General features: G+C 37.6%; 2 protein-coding genes across 2 annotated transcripts; one reads left to right on the top strand and one right to left on the bottom strand.

The window, feature by feature from the left end:
- Window positions 1–1,243: 1,243 nt before the first annotated feature.
- LOC131309329 (uncharacterized) lies at window positions 1,244–8,921 on the bottom strand. Its single transcript, XM_058335982.1, has 14 exons — window positions 8,769–8,921; window positions 8,189–8,327; window positions 7,389–7,646; window positions 6,459–6,633; window positions 5,976–6,037; window positions 5,691–5,854; window positions 5,353–5,450; window positions 3,801–3,859; window positions 3,568–3,702; window positions 3,235–3,488; window positions 2,968–3,127; window positions 2,562–2,637; window positions 2,431–2,481; window positions 1,244–1,562 (listed from the first exon to the last, which is right to left on the bottom strand). Exons 1-14 carry the CDS (start codon window positions 8,825–8,827, stop codon window positions 1,342–1,344), a joined length of 1,911 nt encoding a protein of 636 aa, XP_058191965.1. The 5' UTR covers window positions 8,828–8,921; the 3' UTR covers window positions 1,244–1,341.
- Window positions 8,922–14,268: 5,347 nt separating this feature from the next.
- LOC131309330 (protein PECTIC ARABINOGALACTAN SYNTHESIS-RELATED) lies at window positions 14,269–21,794 on the top strand. Its single transcript, XM_058335983.1, has 11 exons — window positions 14,269–14,680; window positions 15,467–15,517; window positions 15,604–15,694; window positions 17,548–17,624; window positions 17,795–17,883; window positions 18,644–18,763; window positions 19,756–19,872; window positions 19,963–20,106; window positions 20,202–20,325; window positions 20,423–20,614; window positions 21,065–21,794. Exons 1-11 carry the CDS (start codon window positions 14,381–14,383, stop codon window positions 21,422–21,424), a joined length of 1,665 nt encoding a protein of 554 aa, XP_058191966.1. The 5' UTR covers window positions 14,269–14,380; the 3' UTR covers window positions 21,425–21,794.
- The last annotated feature ends 1,789 nt before the right edge of the window (window positions 21,795–23,583 follow it).

The raw sequence follows: 23,583 nt of genomic DNA, 5'->3' as shown, positions 1-23,583 counted from the left end.
TTGCCTGCCTTTTTTGTGGATGTACTCCACTAGCTTCTTTGGTTCAAACTACTCCAATGTTCCTTCCACAGTCACTTGTGCGTGCTTCTTGTTATGTATCTGTCTCCATGGTGTGAACTTCTGCCATTCATAAATTTACAACCACACAAGTTCATTGTTCTTGAATTTTCGACGCACGGTGTTGAATTCGCGGCACCAAACAGAAAAACAATGCGGAATATATTGACATAAAAACTAAACGCAAATCAGTAACAATACTTGTATATAGTTCGCTAGAATGAAGTTGCGCTCTATATGAAGTTATGAACGCTCATACCGATGTTGGTTGGCAAAATGTAACGGACACATTACAATTGAAATCATCATTCATCAATTCAGCTAAATGGCCTCATTAGGAGCCGTAGAAACAGTCATTCTCTTCAGTTTGAAAAGTGTTCAGGTGATCCTCAGACAAAACTTGATCCCGAAAATAAATAAAAAAATCCCTTACACCAATAGTTTGGGGAGTTCAAACTGGACAGGGTCTAATTCCAAAAAAAGTGAAAAATGGACAGGCAGGGACGGAGCCAAGATTTTACCCTGGTAGTGGCGAAATGCGAAGAATTGGGGGATGCGGCCAAGCGCGGGTGCTTGGCAGCGGTGTCGAGCAGCTGATCTGGCCATTCATCTCGGCACAGATTGCTCGGATCGGCCGCTCGACACTGCTGTCATGCACTCCCTGTTGGCAATATCCACAGGTCCGCGAAATGTATACTGAAAAATAAAAAAATGCATTGCAATATGAATAGTCATCGACGCTAGGAAAAATTAAAATAATGTAAGTAAATGATGTTTGTCATTTGCACATGGAGTACGAAAAAGACTAATTTAGTTTTGGAATAGTACTCTTTTGGGTCTCCTTTCTCCACACAAAAAAAAAAAAGGATTTAGAACTATATAACAAACAAAACAAAATTTAGCGGTGCCAAGTCTATATAAGTATTAATGGGTTGATATGGGTTGAACCCATATAAACCCACCCAATTGTAAAACGCCCAAGTGTCTATTTATAACGCCTAATTGGACGGATATAGATAAATAAGCGGATATATAAACCAACCCAATTGTTAACGCCCAAGCGTTTTCATTTTCATTTCCCTTTGACAAATGAAAGGATACAAACACAGCCTAAGCGTCTATTTAGAGTGTGTGAATGTAAAGAAGTAAATAAATCTGCAGCATTTGCAATAATGAGAACGGAAAGTTACCAAAACATGGTTTATAGTATATACTTTTAACCGATAACCAAATTGACATATTATTTCATCAGTATTTTTCATGGCTAAGAAAGTTGTGATCGCACTAACTGCAATCCAACACAAACAGAGCACAACCGTGCGTTTCTACTGCCGTTGATATTGATTCTTTCGCTTCTCCCAGATCTTCCCCACTCCATACCTCTTTGCAAAAGCATGAAGCATTGCTCAGATTTTTATCAGGAAGCACTTTAGCAAGGTCTGAAATCTTTGCAGATATTACAGTCTTCTCGGGACTCAAATTGAAGAAAGCAACGTATATTTCACCTGAATAGAGACAAAACAGTTATGGTAGACTGGAACAGCAACAAGATCAGTTAACACAACCAGAGACAAGACAAAACTATTGTTCATACAGTGAGTGCACCAAGTGGTTGATACCGAGGGTAATATAGAGAGGGGTACATCATCTATGATGGCCTATACTCTTAGTGAGGGAACTTAGGAAGTGTTTGGTTGACTGAAATGGAATGGCCATTCTCTTAAAACCCTCATTCTGACTTTTGGGTTGCTCAAAGAATGACAGTATCAATATTACAAGTGGAATCATCATTCGTCAAGGTATGACCATTCCATTCCTTCCAAAAATCATTCCACTGAACAAAACACAACCTTAATGCGACCTTGCCAAATGAAAGGTTTTGCTAGGTGCCTTAGTTTAATCTAACCAAGCCTTGGCCATTTTTGTACTCGTCCAAATACAAGGAACTTGACTAATGTCTGTACAAGTAATCCTGCGACATTTCTGAACATTCTAATAAATTTCTAGTAGCTTTCCACCTCTTTATATCTTGTATATGCCAAGAGACGGCAATTTGCATGGACATGTCCTTGCAAAGGATAAGATGTTTAAGGGTTTTACATATCCAAGGAAAATTGGTTTTATCTTCACGGAATTGTATTTCATTCTTGGTATCCAATCTACTTAATTACCCTTTGATTCTTGGATTTCACTTTACTTCAATTAGCCTTTCAATCTTAGTTTTCAATTGATTCAAACACTCTTGAAGTTGACCACATATTGCCATTCTAGTGGTTAAGGCTTCCAACTAGTCAATTTTCCAACAAGTTCTTTCGAAACAATCCTTGTTATTCCTTCAACTTTAAATAATCTGGAGTTAAGCGGAAATCAAACCTTTTCTTCCAGTAGCAATCCAGGACCGAATTCCTTCAAAACCAGCATTAACTGCACAAATGATCAATTCGTATCTGAAAAAATAACTAACATCTTTGTTAAAGAGGTGTAATCAGCTATATATACATCACCTTTGACTTTTTTCATTGAAGCGCATAAACCAGAATAGTTGTTCTTGAGGGTTCCATCATTGCTTAACTCCCACATCTGGTAGACGAGAAAATTAAGGCATATCACTCATTAATCTTTCTGCAATGAATATAATAAAGCTAAACTTGCAAGGGTAAAAAACAAAAGAAACCTAAGATTGATGAAGGGAAAAAAGTACATATTCCAATAGACAAACTAAACTGGTTATAGTTCAACAAGTCCAAAGAAATTTTTCTGGAGGTTCAACTTCAAAACCCACTGTTTAGAGCCGCCAAAACATGGGCAAAAACATAATCTTTGACTTCCTAAAATGCAGACTTATACCTTACACATACAGAAGGAAATCCCACTCCGACATCAGAATCAGAAGTTCCGCACTAAATGTACCTGGTTAGTGTCCCATTTGCAAGGTGAAAATGAACCTCTCTTGATCTCTTTGGAAGCAAGCTTCCTAGTTGGAGAAGCATCCAAGCAAACCTCCATTGCATCTGTTGCGAGTAAATGAACGTTCCCTTGGTATAGCTGTTTGTACATCATATCTTCGTCTCTACATCAATGTCCCTTGGGCCTTAGTATGTCAACAACTATAAAATTAGAAAAACCATGTAACTAAGATAAAGGAAAATATATCAGGCAAAGGTGGAGTGCTTTTACGATGCCAAACGTGATTTCCTTATGTATAGGCAAAAAGGTGCTTCGTATCTGTTTCTTGTGCTCCCTTTCCAGCAGACTTGTTCAATGTCATTATCAGTAATTTTGATGAACCAACCTTTAGCCTTTGGATCCATACAGCTAGTGAGACCGAAAGTATCTGTTTCTGGGGGAACAGTATCTAACAAACTTCCTGATTCCCAGGTCAGCCCCCGGTTTTTAAATCGGAGACCATTTGTACTCGTAACATAAGGGAACTGTGCAAAACAGAATATTTACGTTACGACTGTCAAATACTGAGATGATAAGGAGTTACGGATAGAAAAATTCACATGCCTCCCTATTGTTTGAGCTGTAGGAGTTTATTTCTAGTAGGGTAGGGTTTGTGATGAGATTGAATGTGGAGTCATCTAGCTTTCTCATATCCCCTCCATACATGAGAGGAGACTTGGCCATGGACCACAGGGTCATCTGTTAAACAAAACCCATTACTTCAAAATGGAAATAGTTACTTGAAACATGAGAAGTATGGAAAAAGACCCTTAGTTGAATTACATACAGTGACGTACCTGAGTTCTTTGCTCGTCTAGACTAAGCTTACTTGTTCTGTGTGGACCTTCATTTGAACCTATTGATAAGTTATATACCATTAATTGAGGCTATTCGTTTTTGCCAAGTTTCCAAATGAACTTCTAAATTTGGAGGATACAAAAGAATAGTTTTATGCTTTAGCCAAGGCCACGATGTCAAATCTATAATCTCTTTTGGTAAAGGTGCTCAATGTGATTGATATCGGCGATTATGTTTGTTATTGAAATTAAGGAATGGATATTAAGCATGTGCTTTTAACATAGTGGACTGGCGAAAAAGAATTCATGTAGCCGATTCCAATTAATTGCAACTTAAGGCTTAGTTTGGTTGGATAATTAAGCATGTGGCACTGCTTCACAATATTGTGCCCTAATTATGAGTTTAGGAGTTCAGTTATTTATAACAATCCAAGCCGTGTTTGGATCATCTGTTGGACAATGTTATGGTGTACTGTAAAGTGGTGGTCACATTGGATCCTATCAGACCTCTCATGGTAAAAATGTCAAGCATTTGCGCAGGGAAAAAAAGTAAGTTACCCAATAAACAAAAGCTAAAATATTCAAAACTCTTCGTCATAACGCTGACCCTCCAAATTGAGAGAGCGGGGCTTCTAACACCTTCCTAGCATTTATAATCTAGTGAACCATTTTTCGCATCACAGCAGGGAGGTCCAGTCAACCACCCCACCCTAACAAGCACGGATACGGACACGGACACACGGATAAGTTATTTTGCTAAAATATAGGACACAAAGGTTGTGTATTACTACGACTATACATCCTTAAGTATTGTTATGTATACATTTATCACCATAAGTTTGCATCCTTAAAGTAAATGATAGATAAGATACACCAAGTTATGAAGAATCAAGATTGATATAGGACTCAAGAATTTCTTAAAGAATAGGACAACGGCATGGCTAAGAATCCTCAAGAAATCCTTAAGAAAATCTAAGTGAATTAAAATTTGATTAGTTGAACAATTAATATTTGTGCAACTTTGAACATCATACTGAGAGGTAAAATTCCAAATTTTCATAGAATCTTATGTTAGTGAGTATCTAAGAAGTGTCGTTACATCCTCTCTCTTTTTTTTGTCCTAGACACCAAATAAGTGTCCAACACGTTGCAAAAAGAGTATCGGACACCGTCCAAATTATGATTTTTATTTTTCAATTACGGACACATAGACAAAGAGTATCGGACAAGTGTCCAAGATTGTTCGAAGAGTGCTGGTGTCGGACACGGACATGCCACCTTCTTTTTTAAGAATCTGTGTTTCTTAGATCCCACCTACCCACTTTAAGCAACATAGCAAGCATTCACTTGTTTGGAGTGGACAAAGTGGTTTATCCGAAAGTTTTTCAAGGCTAAGATGAATGTCCCTTCCACCAACTCCCTCAAAGTTGCCAAGCATTCACTTGCTTTCTTTTCTTTGCTTTTTTGTTCTTTTTTTTTTTCTTGCATGTTTTTCCTTCTTCCTGTTTTTAGCACAAATATGACCCAAAACTAGGTCTGCCCAGAGTTATACCTGGATCAGTAAGGAATCCTAGTGGTAGCATATCTAAGTCAGGCCATGACTTTCCCAGCAATCCCTGAGCCCCTATCATATCAGCAGTAGAGAAGTCCCTGATACAAAAGGGCCAGACATCCTATAAGGTCAAAAAGAGGAGAATAATAGCCAAAACACAACGGAAAACAATAGGTAAAAGAAAGAAAGAAGTAAAGCGAGGAATTTGAAATGGAAAAGTCTTAAGCTAAACAATACACGGACAAAGAGGAGAAGCAACAAATGCAAGGGAGAAAATAGACTAATAGATAACTCGGAAATTGAAACCAGTAAACTAAGATGAAGTGTAGTTTATGCACCTGGTTACAGCAAAATGGGCAGAGACATCTCGCCAAGAATCCCAATCATCACCTGTTATCCTATACATGTTAACCAGGCCTTTTACATCCTTTGCCATTTCCGGTGTCACACTAGTTCCTGGAGACAGGGAATATAGAATGGAGCGGTTAAGTCCCTTCAAAACCTGCAAAGAAGGCACTTGATACATTACTTTTCAGACCTTATCAAAAGATGAACTCCCTCAAACAGCACAATTAGCTCAGAATATTACCAAAAATTACACTAGAAAAGGCTTTTGTTCGTACCTCTGATACAATGCTTATCTCATCTAGATCCAAATCATCACCAAATACACAGTCGTGTTTCACTGAGAAGAAAACCGATGAAACAAATTAGTCAGGGGAATATGAGACTTCCAAGATTGCTTTGTTATCTAGAGTTCAATTGTTTTCAAACAAGATGGAGATATGGAAGACAGAAATATAAGGTCGCACTGCATAGAGCCTACCCATCTGAAGACAGTAAAGGAAATTAGCTCCATCACTGCTGATAGTTAATACTATACCAAAAACTAAACCTACAGTTCTCCTAAAATTCTAATTGATAGAAAGCCACAGTAATTTCAAATGGTACGCAAGCGCCATCAAAAAAAAATTTCAATTGCATGTAGCAGATTGGGTCCATTCCTACCCCATCTGCACCTAATCTACTTCCGACTAAAAGAAGACTGCGGTGGCTAATGTAGAGTTAAAACAAAACTTATTTTCTTCCAAGTGAATTCAAATTACCAAAATCAACACCCCAGTCAGCATACTGTTGATAAAGTGACCTCAAAAAGGCTCTTCCAGCTCCCAGTTTAGTGTTTACGCTCATGAAACCATGTGACATCCATGCACAAGCCCTCTCCTTCACTCCTACATCTTTTGCATGCCAATGCTGCCCAGCTTCCTCATAAGCATATCCCTAAAGGAAAAGTAGGAAGTAGGAACACAGGCATAAGCAATAGTCTGTGGAAAAGTAGTCTAATTTTGGTGTAACTATGATGCTAATACGAGGAAACTGAAATTATTAAAATCACAAATGAAACATGAAAATTGATGAAAAATGATCAAGGCTAGTGGTGAGCACAATGTCTGTACGACATATGTGTCTCCTCTGTGGTGCTTCCGGAATCTTTGGACATCTATCTTCCAGGATATAATGATCAGAATCTCACAAAAGTAGCACTACAATAAGTGGGCCTAGCGAACAACTTCTTATTTTTGTACTCTCTCATATGTAAACACTCTAACAGTCTAACTCAAATGATGTATTAAAAAACCTCAGTCCAAAACTCAATGTGAAAAATGAAGCTAGACAAAGCATACAGATTCATGACTTAAGTGACACAATTTTTCATCCGAACATGTGCCAATGACCAGATGGAACTCTATTATAGTTTCTATCCTCAACTCTATAGCTTCCAGTCACACCTGATGGTTTATCAAACCGTTTTTCTTAATGTCTTCTCTAATGCATGACTCTCTGCAAATATAAATTACGATATCCATTTGTTTGCATAGGGACTTAAAAAACAGTGATTGGCCCAACCACGGCATAGTAACCAGGTCTTGCAAAGTATTTTCTGCAATTTTGTGCCAAGGAATTTGAAAATAGCATGCCCCCTAACTTTACAAGATAGAAAACGAATTGAGTCACGGTAGGATTGAGAGACATACCTTAGTGGTGTCTAAGATGGGGGTATTTGCATTGACAGCCTGGGTACTTATACCTCTCATAACGTGAATCCCAAACTTCAAACCCATGCTATGAACCTTCTTGGCTAAAGTGGAGAATCCTTTCCCACCTTTGGACGAAGGCCATCTGTCCGGGTCAGGAATCATCCTGCCCCACTCATCAATTACATCGAACCCCAGAGAATCAGAGTATGCACCTTTGACTTTCCTCCTATACCAGAGGTAATCCACCACAACATACTACATTGAACCACAAATGAACCAAAAAAAAAGAAAGAACAGAAAGGAAAAAAGAACAGTTAGGTCTATCTCCAATTATTATGCACTAAGGGAAACAGAAAGTTATAGAAACATGATTTTATATCCCAAGGCAGTGTTTGGTTTGCTAGAATGATGTGAGCAATGTAATTGTTCATTCCTTGGTCTTCCAAAGGAATGGCCAATCACCTAAGTTGGCAAATGACGATTCCACATGTAGGCTCCGTTTGTTTTGACGTAAAAATTGATTTATTTTTTTTAATCTCAACTATCTGGTGGGGAATTTTTGTTCTGGTAATTTTTTTCCAAGTGTTGCACCGAACACCAGAAAACAAAAGAAAAAAGAATGTTTTCAGCAAAATCATTTTACATTCCGTATTAACATTTTACGTTAAAACAAACAGAGCTGTAATGTACATTCTTTGTTTAGAGAACCAAATGTGGAAAAGACCATTCGATTCCAGCTTCATTCTGGTGAACCAAACACAACCTAAAATTTCTGGCATTAAGAAATGTTTAAAGACCTCATATCCATGAGCCTTCAATCGTTCCGCCACGAGTTCCGCATTGTTGAGGAACTCTTCTTCAGAGATGATCCAGCTAAAGGAATCATAGGAGTTCCAACCCCTTGGTGGCGAGCTGGCACGGTTCTCACAAAGTATTCTGAAATGGGTGATCACTTTTTTAAATAATTGACTCTATAATTTCAAAGAAAAAAACTCAATACTCGACTCCATAAAACTAAACAATGAAATTCAGCTACATAACCTCAAAAAAATGGAGAAAATGAATAAACAGACGGCAGCACGTAACAAAGGAAAAAACAAGAAATAAAGGAACAATATTTATTTATTCCCCATTCAAGTCACAAACAATTTTCCAAAATCAGGTAACATTTCCATCATTCTGTCTTATTAAGAAGAAGGCCTATCAAAAGAGCATTCCATAGGGTCAGCTCAATGAATCATTAAACAAGTAACCTCATTCTATGAACTGGGTTTCATTGCAAACAATCGAAAATGCAAAACTGAAGAACTAATTTATTTGATGATGCTATAAAGGGGCGAGAGATTAAAAAACGAAGAAACTGTAATTTGAGAGTACCTTTGGAGGAGAAGCAGAGCGGAGAAGAAACAGAGAGAGAGGGAGAAGGAGGATTTCATTCTTTCCCTCTCCAAAGGCTTTGGCTGTTTTGCTCAAGGACACTGGCACAAGCAATGGAGAGAGGTATTTGTATTGACGAGACTATCCCATCCCAAGATAGAAAAAGAGAGAAAAAAATTGAAGAAATGAAGGGAGGAATTTAACGGAGTTTAACGGCGTGATGTCTGAATTATCCCGTGATGACATTGATTCAGAGGTCAAAACGTGGTGACAAACGCCGGCGGGGTAGAGGAGTTATTCTCCGCTCTTTGGTGACTGACACGTGTTTTGGCCACTTGGAAAATTTATTTTACCCTTAGGCTGCGTTTGTTTCGATGTAAAATGTTTTACAATGTAAAATATTTTTTCAGAAAACAAACTTCAAATTTTTATTTTTCGGTATTTGGTTAGCATTTGAAAATATTGTCAAAACATTTTATTTTTCGGTGGGTCAGAACTGACGATCGAGGAAACTAAGCGGTTATAATTGCACTAGAAGACAATAGGTTCATTTCGAAAAATAACTTATAAAAATTTAAGAGTAAATCATTTTCATCTAATTAATGTAAAATAATTTTCTCATTTTTTACACAACTAACACACCGGAAAATATTGTACGCCCAAACAAACGGGACCTTAATATACAACCACAAAACACACACAAACACTTTACACACACACTCACATCTTTTTGTGGGTCCAATACATATTGAAGGTATAGTGTGTGTGGGCCCTAATGTGAATATGAGTGGGTTTGTGTAAATATTTGTAATTATAGAATGATTATTTGGGTAAAAATATGAGTAAAAACTTTATTTGATATTGTGGGTTTCAATGGGCAAACTCGAACCCAAGCACAAAATATAAGTAAAAACTTCATTAATGGCAAAATCGTAAATATAAGGGTGTGAAATTTGCCTTTAAAAATTTGTGTGTGGTTTAGCATCTAACTCAATTAGAGTTTAAATTTGAGTAAAACTAAAATTTGATATAGTTTTGAGTAAGAAGTGGGAGAGCATTTTAAGAAGAAAAAAAATTCAAATTTTGAGTTTGAGTCAATAAAAGAGCAAGGAGTGGAGATGCTCTAATGGGGCAGTGCTATAATCTCTTCTGTTACTGAGTTTTTTTTTTTTTTTTTTGAATGACTATATTCAACTCCGTTATTATATGAGGCCTTTAAGTAACCATTCTCATTAAATAATGCAAGTTGACAAGATGAGTAATAGGATTAATTAGTTCTAATCACATCATCCACATGATTCAATATTGTTTGAATACACAATTTTTTTCATAAATATTTATATGTTAGGATATAGATAATCCACTCGAATAGAGATCCGTAATGATTCGTAGTCATTTAAGAAAAGTAGAACTTTAACGAAGTCAAAGAAGATGGAATAAAACATTGAGTAGTTATTCTTAACCCATGAGTTGACATGGTGAGGAGGGGAGCTGACATATGTGTACGTAAGTTGATCCAATGTAATAGAAATATTTGAGTTTAATCTTTTTTTTCTTTTTTTTTGGGTTGTTAAATCATTTGAGCTTTATCTTATACGTTTACATTTGCAATTTTGCATGCTATAAGGTCAAAGCATTGCATTAACATCCATCTATAAATGACCTGTACAATATTAGTAAGAGGGGTTATAAATTGGGAAATGATTTTGCCACTCCCTTTTTTGTTAACGCCACTCCCCCTGCAAGTGTATTTTTAAAAATACACTTGCAGGGGGAGTGGCGTTAACAAAAAAGGGAGTGGCAAAATCAGCAGCCTATAAATTTCATAGTAATAACTGTTGCACGTTAGTGCAATTACTCTCTCTCTCTCTTTTTGTGAAAGTGCATTTATTTATAACTACGTTAAAAAACAATTGAAACACTAATAAGTTATAACCCATACCCAAAAAAAAAATAGTTTATAGCCTATTTATAGTAAACTAACTTTAGTTAGTTTTTTTCTCCACAATATCTAACGACCATTTTAAAAGAGCCTATGTATAGTATTTATGTAATATAATCTCCCCCAAAAAAAGAGAGCCATTCAAAACAAGTTTATGGCCTATTTATAGTAATCTAGTTATCACAAGGGCACATGCTAGGTTCTAGGACATTGTGGCCACAAGTTATCCCATCTTTCCTTTCCTTTTCTTATATTTAATGGGCTATTGGCAACATGTCCACTTCGTAAGCATGTGATCTAAAGATTACGAAAATCAGTATTTTCATATAGGGTAAAATATGTGTTTGTCCCTTAAATTATTCAAATTTTATTTTCTTTGCCTTTAAACTATCAATTGCATACATTTGCCCCTTAAACTAACAAAAAAATGTATTCGTATGTATCTCCTTCTTCCTCTCTAGTAATAAAAAAAATGGAATGAAGTTCTGACATGTTTGGCGAGCCAAGTAATTGATAGTTTAAGGACGATGTAAACAAAATTTGAATAATTTGAGAAACAAGTACATATTTTACACTTTCAGATACATATAGAGCATCAAACTACTGCAACTCAGATTTATGCTATGTTTGAATTGGTATTTGAATTTTTTTTTTAAATAGTAGGGGTAATAAGTGGAGAGAAATAGATAGAGAAATGTTGGAAGTAGGGAGAATCTAGGGGTAATTTTTTGAAAAATTCTTTTTGAATTATAAAGAGAACATGACATTAAGCTTTACAATCGAATTTTTCTGTGATGCTCCAGTGTGGTATTGGGGCATTGACGTCCCAGTACATCTCAATCATTAGATAAAAAATGGGTGAATCATAATTATTGGATCAAAACCACACACAAAGTAATGTGAAATTCCTAAAAACGAGGTAATTCTGCAATTTTTCCTCCAAAAAATTGTATTTTTACTTACTGTAAAAAAATGACTATACAAGTGCGGATGATGCTATGGTGTCCCCAGTCATTTTGAGGACACCATAATTTTTGGCATAATTTAATCATTATGAGCATAACTAATTATAAGCATAACAAAACCCAAACAAGACATAACCAAGGAATATCCAAAAAATCAACCAAAGCATAACCAAACCCAACCAAGGCATAACTAACAAGTTATGCCTTGTTATGGTTCTGTTATGCTCATAATGGTTTTGGTTATGTTCATAATGGGTTTTGGTTATGCTCATAATGATTTTGTTATGCCAAAAGTTACGGTGTCCCCAAAATAACCGGGGACACCGAAGTCATTCCCATTGAGGAATAATTGCATTAAGGGAATGACTTCGGTGTCCCCGGTCATTTGGAGACACCGTAACTTTTGGTATAACAAAACCATTATGAGAATAACCAAAACCCATTACAAGCATAACAGAACCATAGCAAGGCATAACCAAACCATGGCAAGGCATAACCAAAACCATGGCAAGGCATAACTTATTTGTTATGCCTTGGATGGGTTTAGTTACATCTTAGTTGGTTTTTTGGATATTCTTAGGCTATGCCTTGTTTGGGTTCTGTTATGCTTGTAATTGATTTTAGTTATGCTCCTAATGGTAAAATTATGCCAAAAATTACGGTGTCCCCAAAATGACTGGGGACACCATAGTATTATCCTTGCATTAATGAATGCTTTTTGATTTTTGACTGAAATCACTACAAGACCAACTCGTGCACACTATGCACAAATGTTGATCTTTTGAAGCCATTAATTGGCGGGAATGACTTCGGTGTCCCCGGTCATTTTGGGGACACCGTAACTTTTGGCATAACAAAACCATTATGAATATAGCCAAAATCCATTACAAGCATAATAGAATCATAGCAAGGCATAACCAAAACCATAGCAAGGCATAACTTTGGGTTTAGTTACGCCTTGGTTGGTTTTTTGGATATTCCTTGGTTATGCCTTGTTTGGGTTTTGTTATGCTTGTAATTGATTTTAGTTAAGCTCCTAATGGTAAAGTTATGCCAAAAATTTCAGTGTCCCCAAAATGACCGGGGACACCATAGCATCATCCTTAATTGGCAGCCAACCATATATATGTACAACCAATAAAAAGTCACAGTGAGAGAGTTCACCTCACAATAAGGTAACAATAGCTAATAGCAATCCATGTTTTGGAAAAACAAAAATACGCATATTTTTACAAGAAAAAGAACTTTGGCTGATAATGTCACAAACTAGTGTTCCGTGTGGAGGTAAATACGTACTAATGTAGATTATCAAGTAGAGAGGTACTTTGGTAAACAAATGTTTACGAGCATGCATTCCAAACACAACTCTGGAAACAATTATGTCCGGAATCGGTTAATCTACTTAAATTTATGTGCATCTAACGGTTTCAATACGGTCGCGTCCAGAGTTATATTTTAAACATGTGTTTGAAGCATTTTTCTTGGATAAATGAGAAACCCCCCTAATGTTGTACAATTGTGCCCGTTGTGGCAGTAATATTGTGACAAGCTTAAAATTTGAACCCACGCAAGGAAATTCCTAGCACCACCTCTGACAAGACCATGTGAGGTCGCACTGAGCTATGTTTGGATTGGTGTTTGAAATTATTTTTTGAAAAATAATAGGGGTAATAAGTGGAAAGAGATAGAGAGAGAAATGTTGGAAGTATGAAAAATCTAGGGAGAATTTTTTGAATTTTTTTTTTAAATTGTAAAGAGATCAAGGCAATATCAAGCCCGAAACATACAACTTCAACATATAGCCTCGGGACAAAAATAAACTCACAATAAAACACTCCTATAAGAAAAACTAACAGTCGATCATTGTCTTTAACAAGATTTAATCCCTCGATCCCAGTGTACAAAAGTGGTCAATTGGCTAGCTCTGGTTGGTTTGCTCACATCAAACTATTAAACTGAACATTTTGAGCAATTGCTTTGTGAAACTTCCTATTAGTATTAGATGGGGTTTGCATATTTTTATACGTACCAATTACTCAAATACAATAGAGGTATGTTTGGTTGGATGAAATCAAGGTTGGAATAGAATAGTCATTCCAATGTTTGGTTCACCATTAAATAATAGAATGGTGATTCCAAATAGAATCACTATTTACCTTAGTAAAGGAACTGTCATTCCATCCAAAAAACAAAGGAATTGTTATTCCATTTCTTTGTCACACTAAAATTACTAGTGCCACTCCAACATTCACTATCACCACACCTAAAATTACTATTGCCACTCAAAAAATTACTATTGTCACTCCAAAAAATGCTATTGCCACACTATTCCATTGGAGATGAGGATGACTATTCCTAATCACAACCAAACATGAGAATGGGAATGATTATTCCATTCTCAATTCCTCCAATTCTATTTCATTCCTATTTACATTCCATTCCATCCAACCAAACGCACTCTAGGTGTTTTTCTTCTTTCCACCCCTCGAGGATTGTAAAGAGTTACTGATGTGGGTCCAAATGTATGGAACTTAACCGAAGGGGGGTAAATCGACACCGAAGCATAGTTCAGGGGGTCATGTTCTAACCCACGTGTAATTATTACAATCCGGTCTTAAATTGGCGACGCAGAGCTCGATCTGAAATCGCACGGACTCGTCACTCTCCAGACAGGGAAGCTGGCTTTCAGTCCGACGAAGCGAGCGATGGCGGAGCTCCGCCACTCGACCTCCATGGGCGGCCGCGCCGTATCCTCCCCGAGGAAGCGAGACGACGTCCTGTCCCCATTGGAGCCGGAAAACCTCCCCGACCACGACGGCGGCGGCCGCGATCGCCATCCCAGAGATCGGTTCCGATCACTCCTGTCCAGTTTCCAATGCTCCAAGATCTCACTTTTCAGCGACGATAGTAGGTTCCACCCGTACAACTCCAGGATCTCGCTCTTTCTGCTCCTCTTCGTCCTCGTCGCCGGATTGATTTCCGTTTTCTCTATCCTCAATCGACTGGTATAACACTCTACCTGTTAAAATATTGCAGTTAAATTTAGCTTTTTGGTAACTGAGGTGTCCGGGCCAGCTTACCCGCACCTCGACTAGTCCCGCCCACTGGCGGGGAGTCCAATTAAATCCAGAGCAAACCCCTGTCCCTTTCCGGAGTGGCCTAAAGGAGTTGATAGCATCGGAGAGGTTTTGAACCCTTTGGAGGGAGCAATCCCCTAAAGTCCCAAGCCTTGACCACCAGGCCAATCCCTTGGGGCTAATATTGCAGTAATTTGCAGTCATTTTAACGTTGTGACATTCCCCTTCATTATTATCTATTTATTCTTTTGGATTCGTAATGTTTGCAATAAAACAATGTGCCCTAGTTGAAGCTGGTTTCCATGCTGACTTTTATGTCCCTCCTTGTTGGGTAGCTTGACAGTATCAAAGCATTGTAGGCATTCTAAGGAATTCGAAGGAGATGAGAAGAAATGAGATTTTTTGTACTTTAAACTGCTGAGTTCATGTGATTCTACTAGAGCTGTTTGGTTTACTTGAGAGTAAGTTTCAGCTTTCCGTGTTGGATTATGAGTGAGCGTCATATAAGGCCTTTGTATGCGTGCAGTAGGTCATAATGTTTTATTGCTACTGCGGTCATGCATTTGATCGCACATTGTACTGATCAGGATTTAGGATTCCCTTGCGCATATGAGCTTATATATATATATATATATATATATATATGAAGGTTGATCCCTATTATTTATTTTAACCATCACAATCTGCACAGCTTTTAACTTATATGTATCACAGAATGCCCCATACTTGTGCAGAAAAGATGGCATTGTTCTTCGCTGTCCGCGAGTAAGTTATGTTTGGTTATATACCTATTTTGTCCAATTTTTTTGATGACTTGAGTTATTTAATTTTTTCATCTGTATCTTACCAAGGTTAAGGAGTCTCCCTCACTCTGGGAGAATCCTTATTCAGCCACCACGTCATGGAAGTCTTGTGCTGAGCGACATAGTGGTGTAATATCAGGTAACACTAATTATTTTTCGAGAGTTGAGGGTTCATCATAATGATCTTCGCTTTGCTGTTTAAATTATGTTTTATTGAATGTAAGAAACGGAAAGCTAGCGACTGGAAAGTTGAGGGATGTAACCATGTGGCATGATTAGTACATTAGTGTTTTCTGAGAGAATGAGATCAATCTATATGTGTTGGTGGAATACTTTTCTGTATCGGTGTTCGGTCATGCAAGAAACCATTCCTTTCGTTTAATGTAGTTTTAAGTTTTCTGATCCCAAATTTTCATCACACTTAACGCCACAGTGACCAATATTGTGTATCAGAGTTTATCCTTTCAAAATGGACAAAGGCCTTGATTGTGGTTTTGGTGGAGCCCGGCACCAACATCTTCTAGCCTCTTACAAACGTTCTTTGTAGCACATACACTTGTCAGGCACCAACACTCTCCGGACACTTGTTGGACTACCAACAATCTCCTGACAAGCGTCCGACACTTAAATGCGAATTGTCATATTTTTTCTCAATGCTTTTTTGTTGAAATACTTTTGTGAATGGTAAATGATATAAGGTATACCTGGCATTGCATTTTCACAAGTAGAGCTTTATATTGGTTCTTGTTCATTTAATGGTATAAAAAATAGTTTTTAAAAAGTGTCTGCAACCTGTAGTGTCTCCAATTTTTTATAACTTGTGGTGAATGTTGGAGTGTTGGTGTCGCGTCGCGTGTCCGTGTTGGCGCTACATAGCATATGTTAGTATAGATGTATGTATAAAAGGATCTTGGCATACAAAATTTGAAATCTTGACAAAGCATGTCTTTCAAATGAGTGCTCTGAATCCATACTTTGGAATAAACTTTGAGGAAAAAGAAGTTCTTTAACAATCTAAAATCTTGACAAAGGAATTCGTTTTACACAATCTTAAATCTGTCATATTTATCTTTTTTACATGCCTTTTCTTAAGCAGAACACCTTAAATGTGGAAAACCGTGTTATAAAAGCCCAAATCTAAGTGCTATATATCCAACATACACAAACCTCCCATAGATTGTACGAACTACCAAAGCAAGAAAAGGAAGTCCTCTTTGGGAATAGTGACTGGACTGCCTTAAACGATCCCCTCCAAATGTTCCACCAAACACCCCACACTCTAGTCTACCACGTCTTTGTTTTGGACTTCTTAGTACAACAAGAACTCCAACTAATGAGCAGCTTGCCTACAAAAGATGGCATCACCATTGCAACATAAAAGATGAACGCATTAACCTCGAAGATGGGCAATCAGCAGAAGATGCTCAATACCCTCCCATGCTTGCTTGCATGAATGATACCGATGAATAATCAACATACATCTGTTTTTAAGGTTGTAAGTGGTCAAAATTGGCTTACTAGCTGCAAAACAGCCTTACTTGCCGCCCTATTCCTCCAAATGCCACTTCAAGCTGCAAAAATGTCGTCATGACTGCAGAAGTCATAGCACAACAATAACAATACCTATTTTATCTCTATCGATGTGGGTATGGGCGGGGACGGGGAGGGATTGGAGACAGACCTAACTTTTGGCAATGTATGCCCAATATATGCCTCGTCTGCAAACTCTCGAAGGCATCAATTCATAAAGAATTGACAAGAGTTAATGTCTCACATAAATACAGTTCCATTGTTTATTGCACGTATATGTTCTTGAACTATCGACATGTCTGTAGTAGTGGGCTGAATGCTTCAGAAAATAGTCTTCGTTCAGCTAATTATGATTTCTATTTTTCTTAGGAATGTACGGTCGTGAAGGAAGATTTGACTTTGATATAAGTTTTTGCTTCCTTATTTTTCTGTTAATTTGTACTTTTGATTGGCTCTCTGCAGATCTTCCACCCGAAAATGAAACAAATGGGTATATATTTATACATGCTGAGGGTGGTCTAAACCAGCAACGTATTGCTGTATGCTTCTGTTCTTGTACATTCCTTAGTTGAGGATTGTTTTACTTTTGTCTTCTCATGTAATTCAGAAATAGACTTCTAGCGATTGGAAACATCAAGTCTGCTATGTCATACACTTTGAGACTTGTGTATCTCAATCTCACACTTTACATGCATGAGTTTCCATGCAGATATGCAATGCTGTTGCCGTTGCCAAAATAATGAATGCCACCCTCATTATGCCAGTGTTAAAGCAAGATCAGATCTGGAAAGACCAAACGTGAGTTGTCTTGACCTATAATTTTGTGAACTTGTATTGCAGCTCTTCCAAAATATAAACAGTATGTGTGAATAACAAGTGAAGGAGTTTTTCATAGCTTGCATGGTATGATAGGCAGTGGCGAAGAATTCTTTTGACTTAAGTATTTCCCAGATTAGAAGTGTAGGGGTTCATGTTTATTTATTACAATACTATATTTGAGATTAGGCTGGACTTGACATGTAAAACATGTGATTCAATCTGTAGACTTGACTCTTAAGACACCAACTATGAAGACTGATACAGACGTTCACTTTATAGTTTATAACCACACCCCTCACATGCTAGTGGACCCAAGACCATGGGATTTTTGGGATTTTAATGTAGCAGGCTTTTGGAGATCACTCGGCTTGTCATGTGCAGTGTCAGAGCTTTGTACCTGCAGCAGAGTTCATATCAGACGAAGAAAAAGCTTCTTTATGTAGAATTCATTTGGGATGACATTACCGATTTCGTTTTCCTGCTTCTACTGCATCTGAAGTTAACACTGTCTCACCTCTTTTGAGGAACTCTGCTTATCATTTTTTCGATGGTTTCTGAATTAGTCAACTCCTTATGACTGACATCACTTGCAAATCGTAGTGAACGCTACATTAACTAACTATAGTCAACGGCCTCTTCAATTAGTGGAAATTGTCTTGTGTATCACTAGGATCTGCCTGTGACAATTCTTATCAGATACTTCAGTGCTCTCTTTCATTAAGATTTCAAATCTCTGCAGGAAATTTGAAGACATATTTGATGTGGATCATTTCATTGACTACTTGAAGGATGATGTGAGAATTGTTCGTGATATCCCTGAGTGGTTTATTGACAAATCAGAGCTGTTCACAAGTATAAGGTTTGAGTGCTTTTATGTCCTCACTTTTTTCCTTGGTAATATTTTCTCACCTTTAGTGCTGTTAATTTAAATATCTGATATTTATAGAATTACAGGAGGATGCTCACTTTGGGTTACTGGTTACAAACTTTGATATGCATAGAGATAAAAACCTTTAGAGTGTGATGTCTAAGTTGAACCTCCGTTATAAGGTTAACTGTCAACACTCGACATTTTTTAATTTTCTTTAGAATGTTTGATAAAAGTTTTCCATTACATTTTCTACTTCTCTTAAAAGTCTGAAACTTTCATAAGTTGCAAGACTTCTACTTTCGCGGTGATGTCTTATACACTTGTTCAAACTAGGGATGAAAGCATAACTGAAAAAACTGGGCTTACCAACTCGACCGAACAATTTATTGCGATTCCGGTGGGTTTTATAAGTCATCCCGTTTGGTTCTGTTTTGGATATTAAAGAAATTTACAATTCAGTCCGGTTTTGGTTTATGAGTAAAAAAGACCGAAAGTCAAACGAACGAAAATTCAACTGTTGTACTCTTTTTCTAGCCCAGTCCGGCGTTTAGTAGTTGATCACACCATTTCTCCAAGCTACATCCAACGGAAATCTGTGCTTTTTGTCTCTCAGTCTGGCGGCAATTAGCACTGTCAGATCTACTACTTTCTCTCATATGTCAGATCTTACCATTATTCGTTGAGTCGTTGTCATTGAGTTGTTTAGATGTTAATGGACAAAATGGCTTCATGTAGCTGATCCCAATGATTGGTTTGGTTTAGAAAACAAAAAAAGTACACAATTGCAGTCTTGGGCACGATAATACAATAGGTGTCCAATAGTAAGTATCGGGCGTACATCCCACACTCCTATCTAGATATCAAGTATCTGATGCAGGGTACTTTATATCTATTTTGCCAGTTTATATGATAAGATTCTCATGACTATCACTATATTCCAAGCAGCTTGTATCTTACTCAGATATCTTAATACATGACAGACGGACGGTAAAAAATATTCCAAAATATGCTCCAGCACAATTCTACATTGATAATGTTTTGCCCCGGATCAAGGAGAAGAAGATAATGGCCTTGAAACCTTTTGTTGATCGACTTGGGTAAGTTAATGGAAGTTATACATATCTTTGTCTAGTACCCTGCTAAGTTTCTTTTGAGGCAACTTGTCATTATTCGTTTCTATTGTTCAGGTATGACAATGTTCCTCAAGAAATCAACAGGCTGAGGTGCAGGGTAAACTATCATGCCCTGAAGTTTCTTCCTGAGATTGAACAGATGGCTGATCTTCTTGCATCAAGAATGAGAAACCGCACAGCAAGTCCAAACCCTTACATGTAAGTGTTTGAGTATGTTGCTTTTTAAACCTGGCTTAACCATATTCTGTCTCATTATTTTTCTGAAAATTGTACACAATTTTTTTCCTGAACAGGGCTCTTCACCTTAGATTTGAAAAAGGGATGGTAGGCCTATCATTTTGTGATTTTGTGGGAACAAGGGAGGAAAAAGCTCTAATGGCCTTGTATAGACAGAAAGAATGGCCTCGACGGTATAAGGTGATCTAAAGCCCAATTGTTCAGGTTGTTTCTTGTGATTAGAAGTGAATGCACTTGAATATTTGAATTGTGTTTGTTCTCTCTCTTTGGTGATTAGAACGGATCCCACCTGTGGTCGCTGGCGCTACAGAAGCGGAAGGAAGGACGATGTCCTCTTGAGCCTGGAGAAGTGGCAGTGATTCTCAGGGCTATGGGTTATCCTAAAGAAACGCAAATTTACGTTGCTTCCGGGCAGGTTTATGGTGGACAGAACCGCATGGCACCACTCAGGAACATGTTCCCAAATCTTGTAAGGCGTTTTGGTTGATTTTTCTTGCAATTCCTGTTTGCCAGCTTGACATCATGTTCAAATAAAAGAAGAAAATTCGAAAATCAAGTGTAGCTGCCAGAGTCAAAGATATGTGGTAAAATCTTGTCAAGTAAAAAGTTTGCACTTTTGACCTCCTCTAAGATGCTTCAGCCTGACTCACATTGGTGATTTGAAAAGTTATGCATTTTTTGTTGAATTGTAAGTAATGTGCCACAGAATTCCAATTCTCTAACAGAAAACAAACATAATACCTTGGATTAGTTGGTTTCCCCTTCTCTCTTTTCTTCAGTGGAAACTAAAGAAAATAGTTATATTGCCAAACACGCTGCCGATTCTGCTGGCATCAGATTGTAAATGAAGGACATCAATGCTTGTTGAAATGTTATATTAAAAAATTTAGTTCATATTATGACTTAAGAATTATAACAGGTGACAAAGGAGGAGTTAGCAAGCAAGGAAGAGCTGGATGGCTTCCGGAAGCACGTGACAAGTTTGGCAGCCCTCGACTTCTTGGTCTGCTTGAAGTCCGATGTGTTTGTGATGACCCATGGCGGTAACTTTGCGAAACTGATAATTGGGGCCCGGAGGTACATGGGTCACCGCCTGAAGTCCATAAAACCGGACAAGGGGCTCATGTCTAAATCTTTGGGGGACCCATACATGGGCTGGGCGACCTTTGTGGAAGATGTCGTCGTAACCCACCAGACACGGACTGGATTGCCCGAAGAAACGTTTCCTAATTATGACCTCTGGGAAAACCCTTTGACTCCTTGCATGTGTAGAGCCTAACCTTACAATTGACTTTGAAGATTTACTCTGAGAATTAGTCTGTGGAGCATTTGCTTTAAGAGCTTCAGCTTCAGCGTCTGAAAAAGATTTGTAAGTCACTCTTCCCATATGTCATATACAAATTTAGGTCAGTGAAGATATTGGGAAATTGTGTAGTTGTAAGTACAGAGGCTGGTAGGAGGGGGTTTGGATGCCACCAGGTCTGATGCTCCCTTCTCCTTTGGATGGAGGGATACTGGAAATTTTTGTATCCTTAGAATTAGCTCATTTGTAGTTGTGGTTTATCGATGATTACTGTAAATTATGAGTTACGGCGAAATGTGCATTATGTCGCTTGTAATTTTATAATCTAAACCCGCTGTTGACCCAAGATCAAATTTCTTCCTTCAACTGTGGTCGGAGTTAGTTGGAAACTGTTATTTATAGGCATTGGCTTTTGATTTCTTCGTGGCATCCTCGCCCTGACTGCTTTTGAACGAAGGATATATGTATTCACGCAAAGTTTCGGGAATCGCTTTGGCGAGATTATCTTTCTGGGATGAGGTTGTATCATGTTTGAAAATATGCGGGTTCACAACGTATTTCCTTTGTAACATAGGTCTAGCATTTACTTGGAAGGAAGCACAAGTTTGAACGGTCCTTCCGCTGGTTCTCTCAAATTAGGCCGTCTCTCTCGACGGAGGGACCTCCTTCACACTTGGGCGAAAAACGGCACACCTGAAAAGTGAAAAGTGTAACGCTAATACCAGCCCCAGGCTATCGGTAAGGCATTAGGTCTTAAAAAGTGCATCTCGAAAAATGTGTTTTTTTATTTTTTGTTATTTTTCTTGTCCTCAATCATGTGAACTGTCAAGAGCATAACCGAAAAAAATCAATATTTAAAACGGATCCATAGCAGAATTAGATAGAAGCTTTGTTTAGCAGTGGACTGATTTTGTAATATCTTGGTTCCCATTGTAAAGGGCTGTGATGCGCCAGAGTTGTATTGGGGCATGGATGCCCCTAATTGTCCGGAACCATTAGATCTTACTTACTCTCTCCGTCCCAAAGTGGATGACAATTTTTGAAACTCGTGTTATTTTTCATCGCTTATATCTTTCAATCTATAATATTTTTCATGAGTTTGAAAACTTTGTATAATAAAACTAATCAAGAACTATCAAACAAGATCCATTTTGCATATATTTTGAGATCCATATTGAAAGATATAAGTAATTGAAATTGGCACAGATATAAAAAATTGACATCCAATTTGGGACGGAGGGAGTATTTAATTACAATCGTTAGATTTCATGCCTCTTCTGCTACCGAACAGACCAGTCGGCCATATTTTGTGGTACGTATTGCTTTGTGGTAAGTTTGATAGTAAACCAGTCGGCCATATTTTGTGGTACGTATTGCTTTGTGGTAAGTTTGATAATAAAACATAGTATGTAGGATGATGCTATGGTGTCCCCGGTCATTTTGGGGACACCATAATTTTTGGCATAACTTCATTATTATGAGTATAACTAAAACTCATTACAAGCATAACAGAACCCAAATAAGGCATAACTAATGAATATCTAAAAAACCAACCAAGGCATAACAAAATCCAACCAAGGCATAACAAATAAGTTATGCCTTGCTATGATTCTGTTATACTCATAATGGTTTTGCTTATACGCATAATAGGTTTTGGTTATACTCATAATGACTTTATTATTCCAAAAGTTACGGTGTCCCCAAAATGACCGGGAACACCGAAGTCATTTCCTACCTAGAAGAAGGATGATGCTATGGATGAAGGATGATGCTATGGTGTCCCCGGTTATGGTGTCCCCAAAATGACCGGGAACACCATAGCATATCCCCTTCTATGTATGTGAGTACTATAGATTTTTGAAAGTTCACTGTGTTCACCTGAACCAACTATCTTCCATGTGACATCGCCACTGGGTTTAATGTCCCGTTATTGTAAATATTTGAATGCAATTCTCTTATATTTGCTTGATTTGTAGTGTGATGCCTTGAATTATCGCAAATTAATTTTGTCATGTATTGGTAGTGTAATTTGTGAGTGGATATACTCACTTTAGTGTTGTTTCACTCATATGGGGTCGAGCCTCAAAAACCCCTCCTCACCGCGAATATAATTAAAAATATTTTTTATGAATTAG

The sequence above is a fragment of the Rhododendron vialii genome, chromosome 12a, assembly GCF_030253575.1.
Source record: "Rhododendron vialii isolate Sample 1 chromosome 12a, ASM3025357v1".
In the NCBI taxonomy this organism is placed as follows: domain Eukaryota; kingdom Viridiplantae; phylum Streptophyta; class Magnoliopsida; order Ericales; family Ericaceae; genus Rhododendron; species Rhododendron vialii.
The sequence above is the reverse complement of the archived record's forward strand: the minus strand, read 5'-3'. Positions and strand labels throughout refer to the sequence as shown.

Coding starts and splice junctions, on each gene's coding strand:
- LOC131309329 (XM_058335982.1), bottom strand. CDS start 8,827: ATGAAATCCTCCTTCTCCCTCTCTCTCTGTTTCTTCTCCGCTCTGCTT. Junction 6,038..6,458: donor TGACTGGGGTGTTGATTTTG/GTAATTTGAATT, acceptor TTTTCTTCTCAG/TGAAACACGACTGTGTATTT. Junction 5,451..5,690: donor GCCCATTTTGCTGTAACCAG/GTGCATAAACTA, acceptor CTTTTGTATCAG/GGACTTCTCTACTGCTGATA.
- LOC131309330 (XM_058335983.1), top strand. CDS start 14,381: ATGGCGGAGCTCCGCCACTCGACCTCCATGGGCGGCCGCGCCGTATCC. Junction 19,873..19,962: donor CCTTTTGTTGATCGACTTGG/GTAAGTTAATGG, acceptor TCTATTGTTCAG/GTATGACAATGTTCCTCAAG. Junction 20,107..20,201: donor GCAAGTCCAAACCCTTACAT/GTAAGTGTTTGA, acceptor TTTCCTGAACAG/GGCTCTTCACCTTAGATTTG.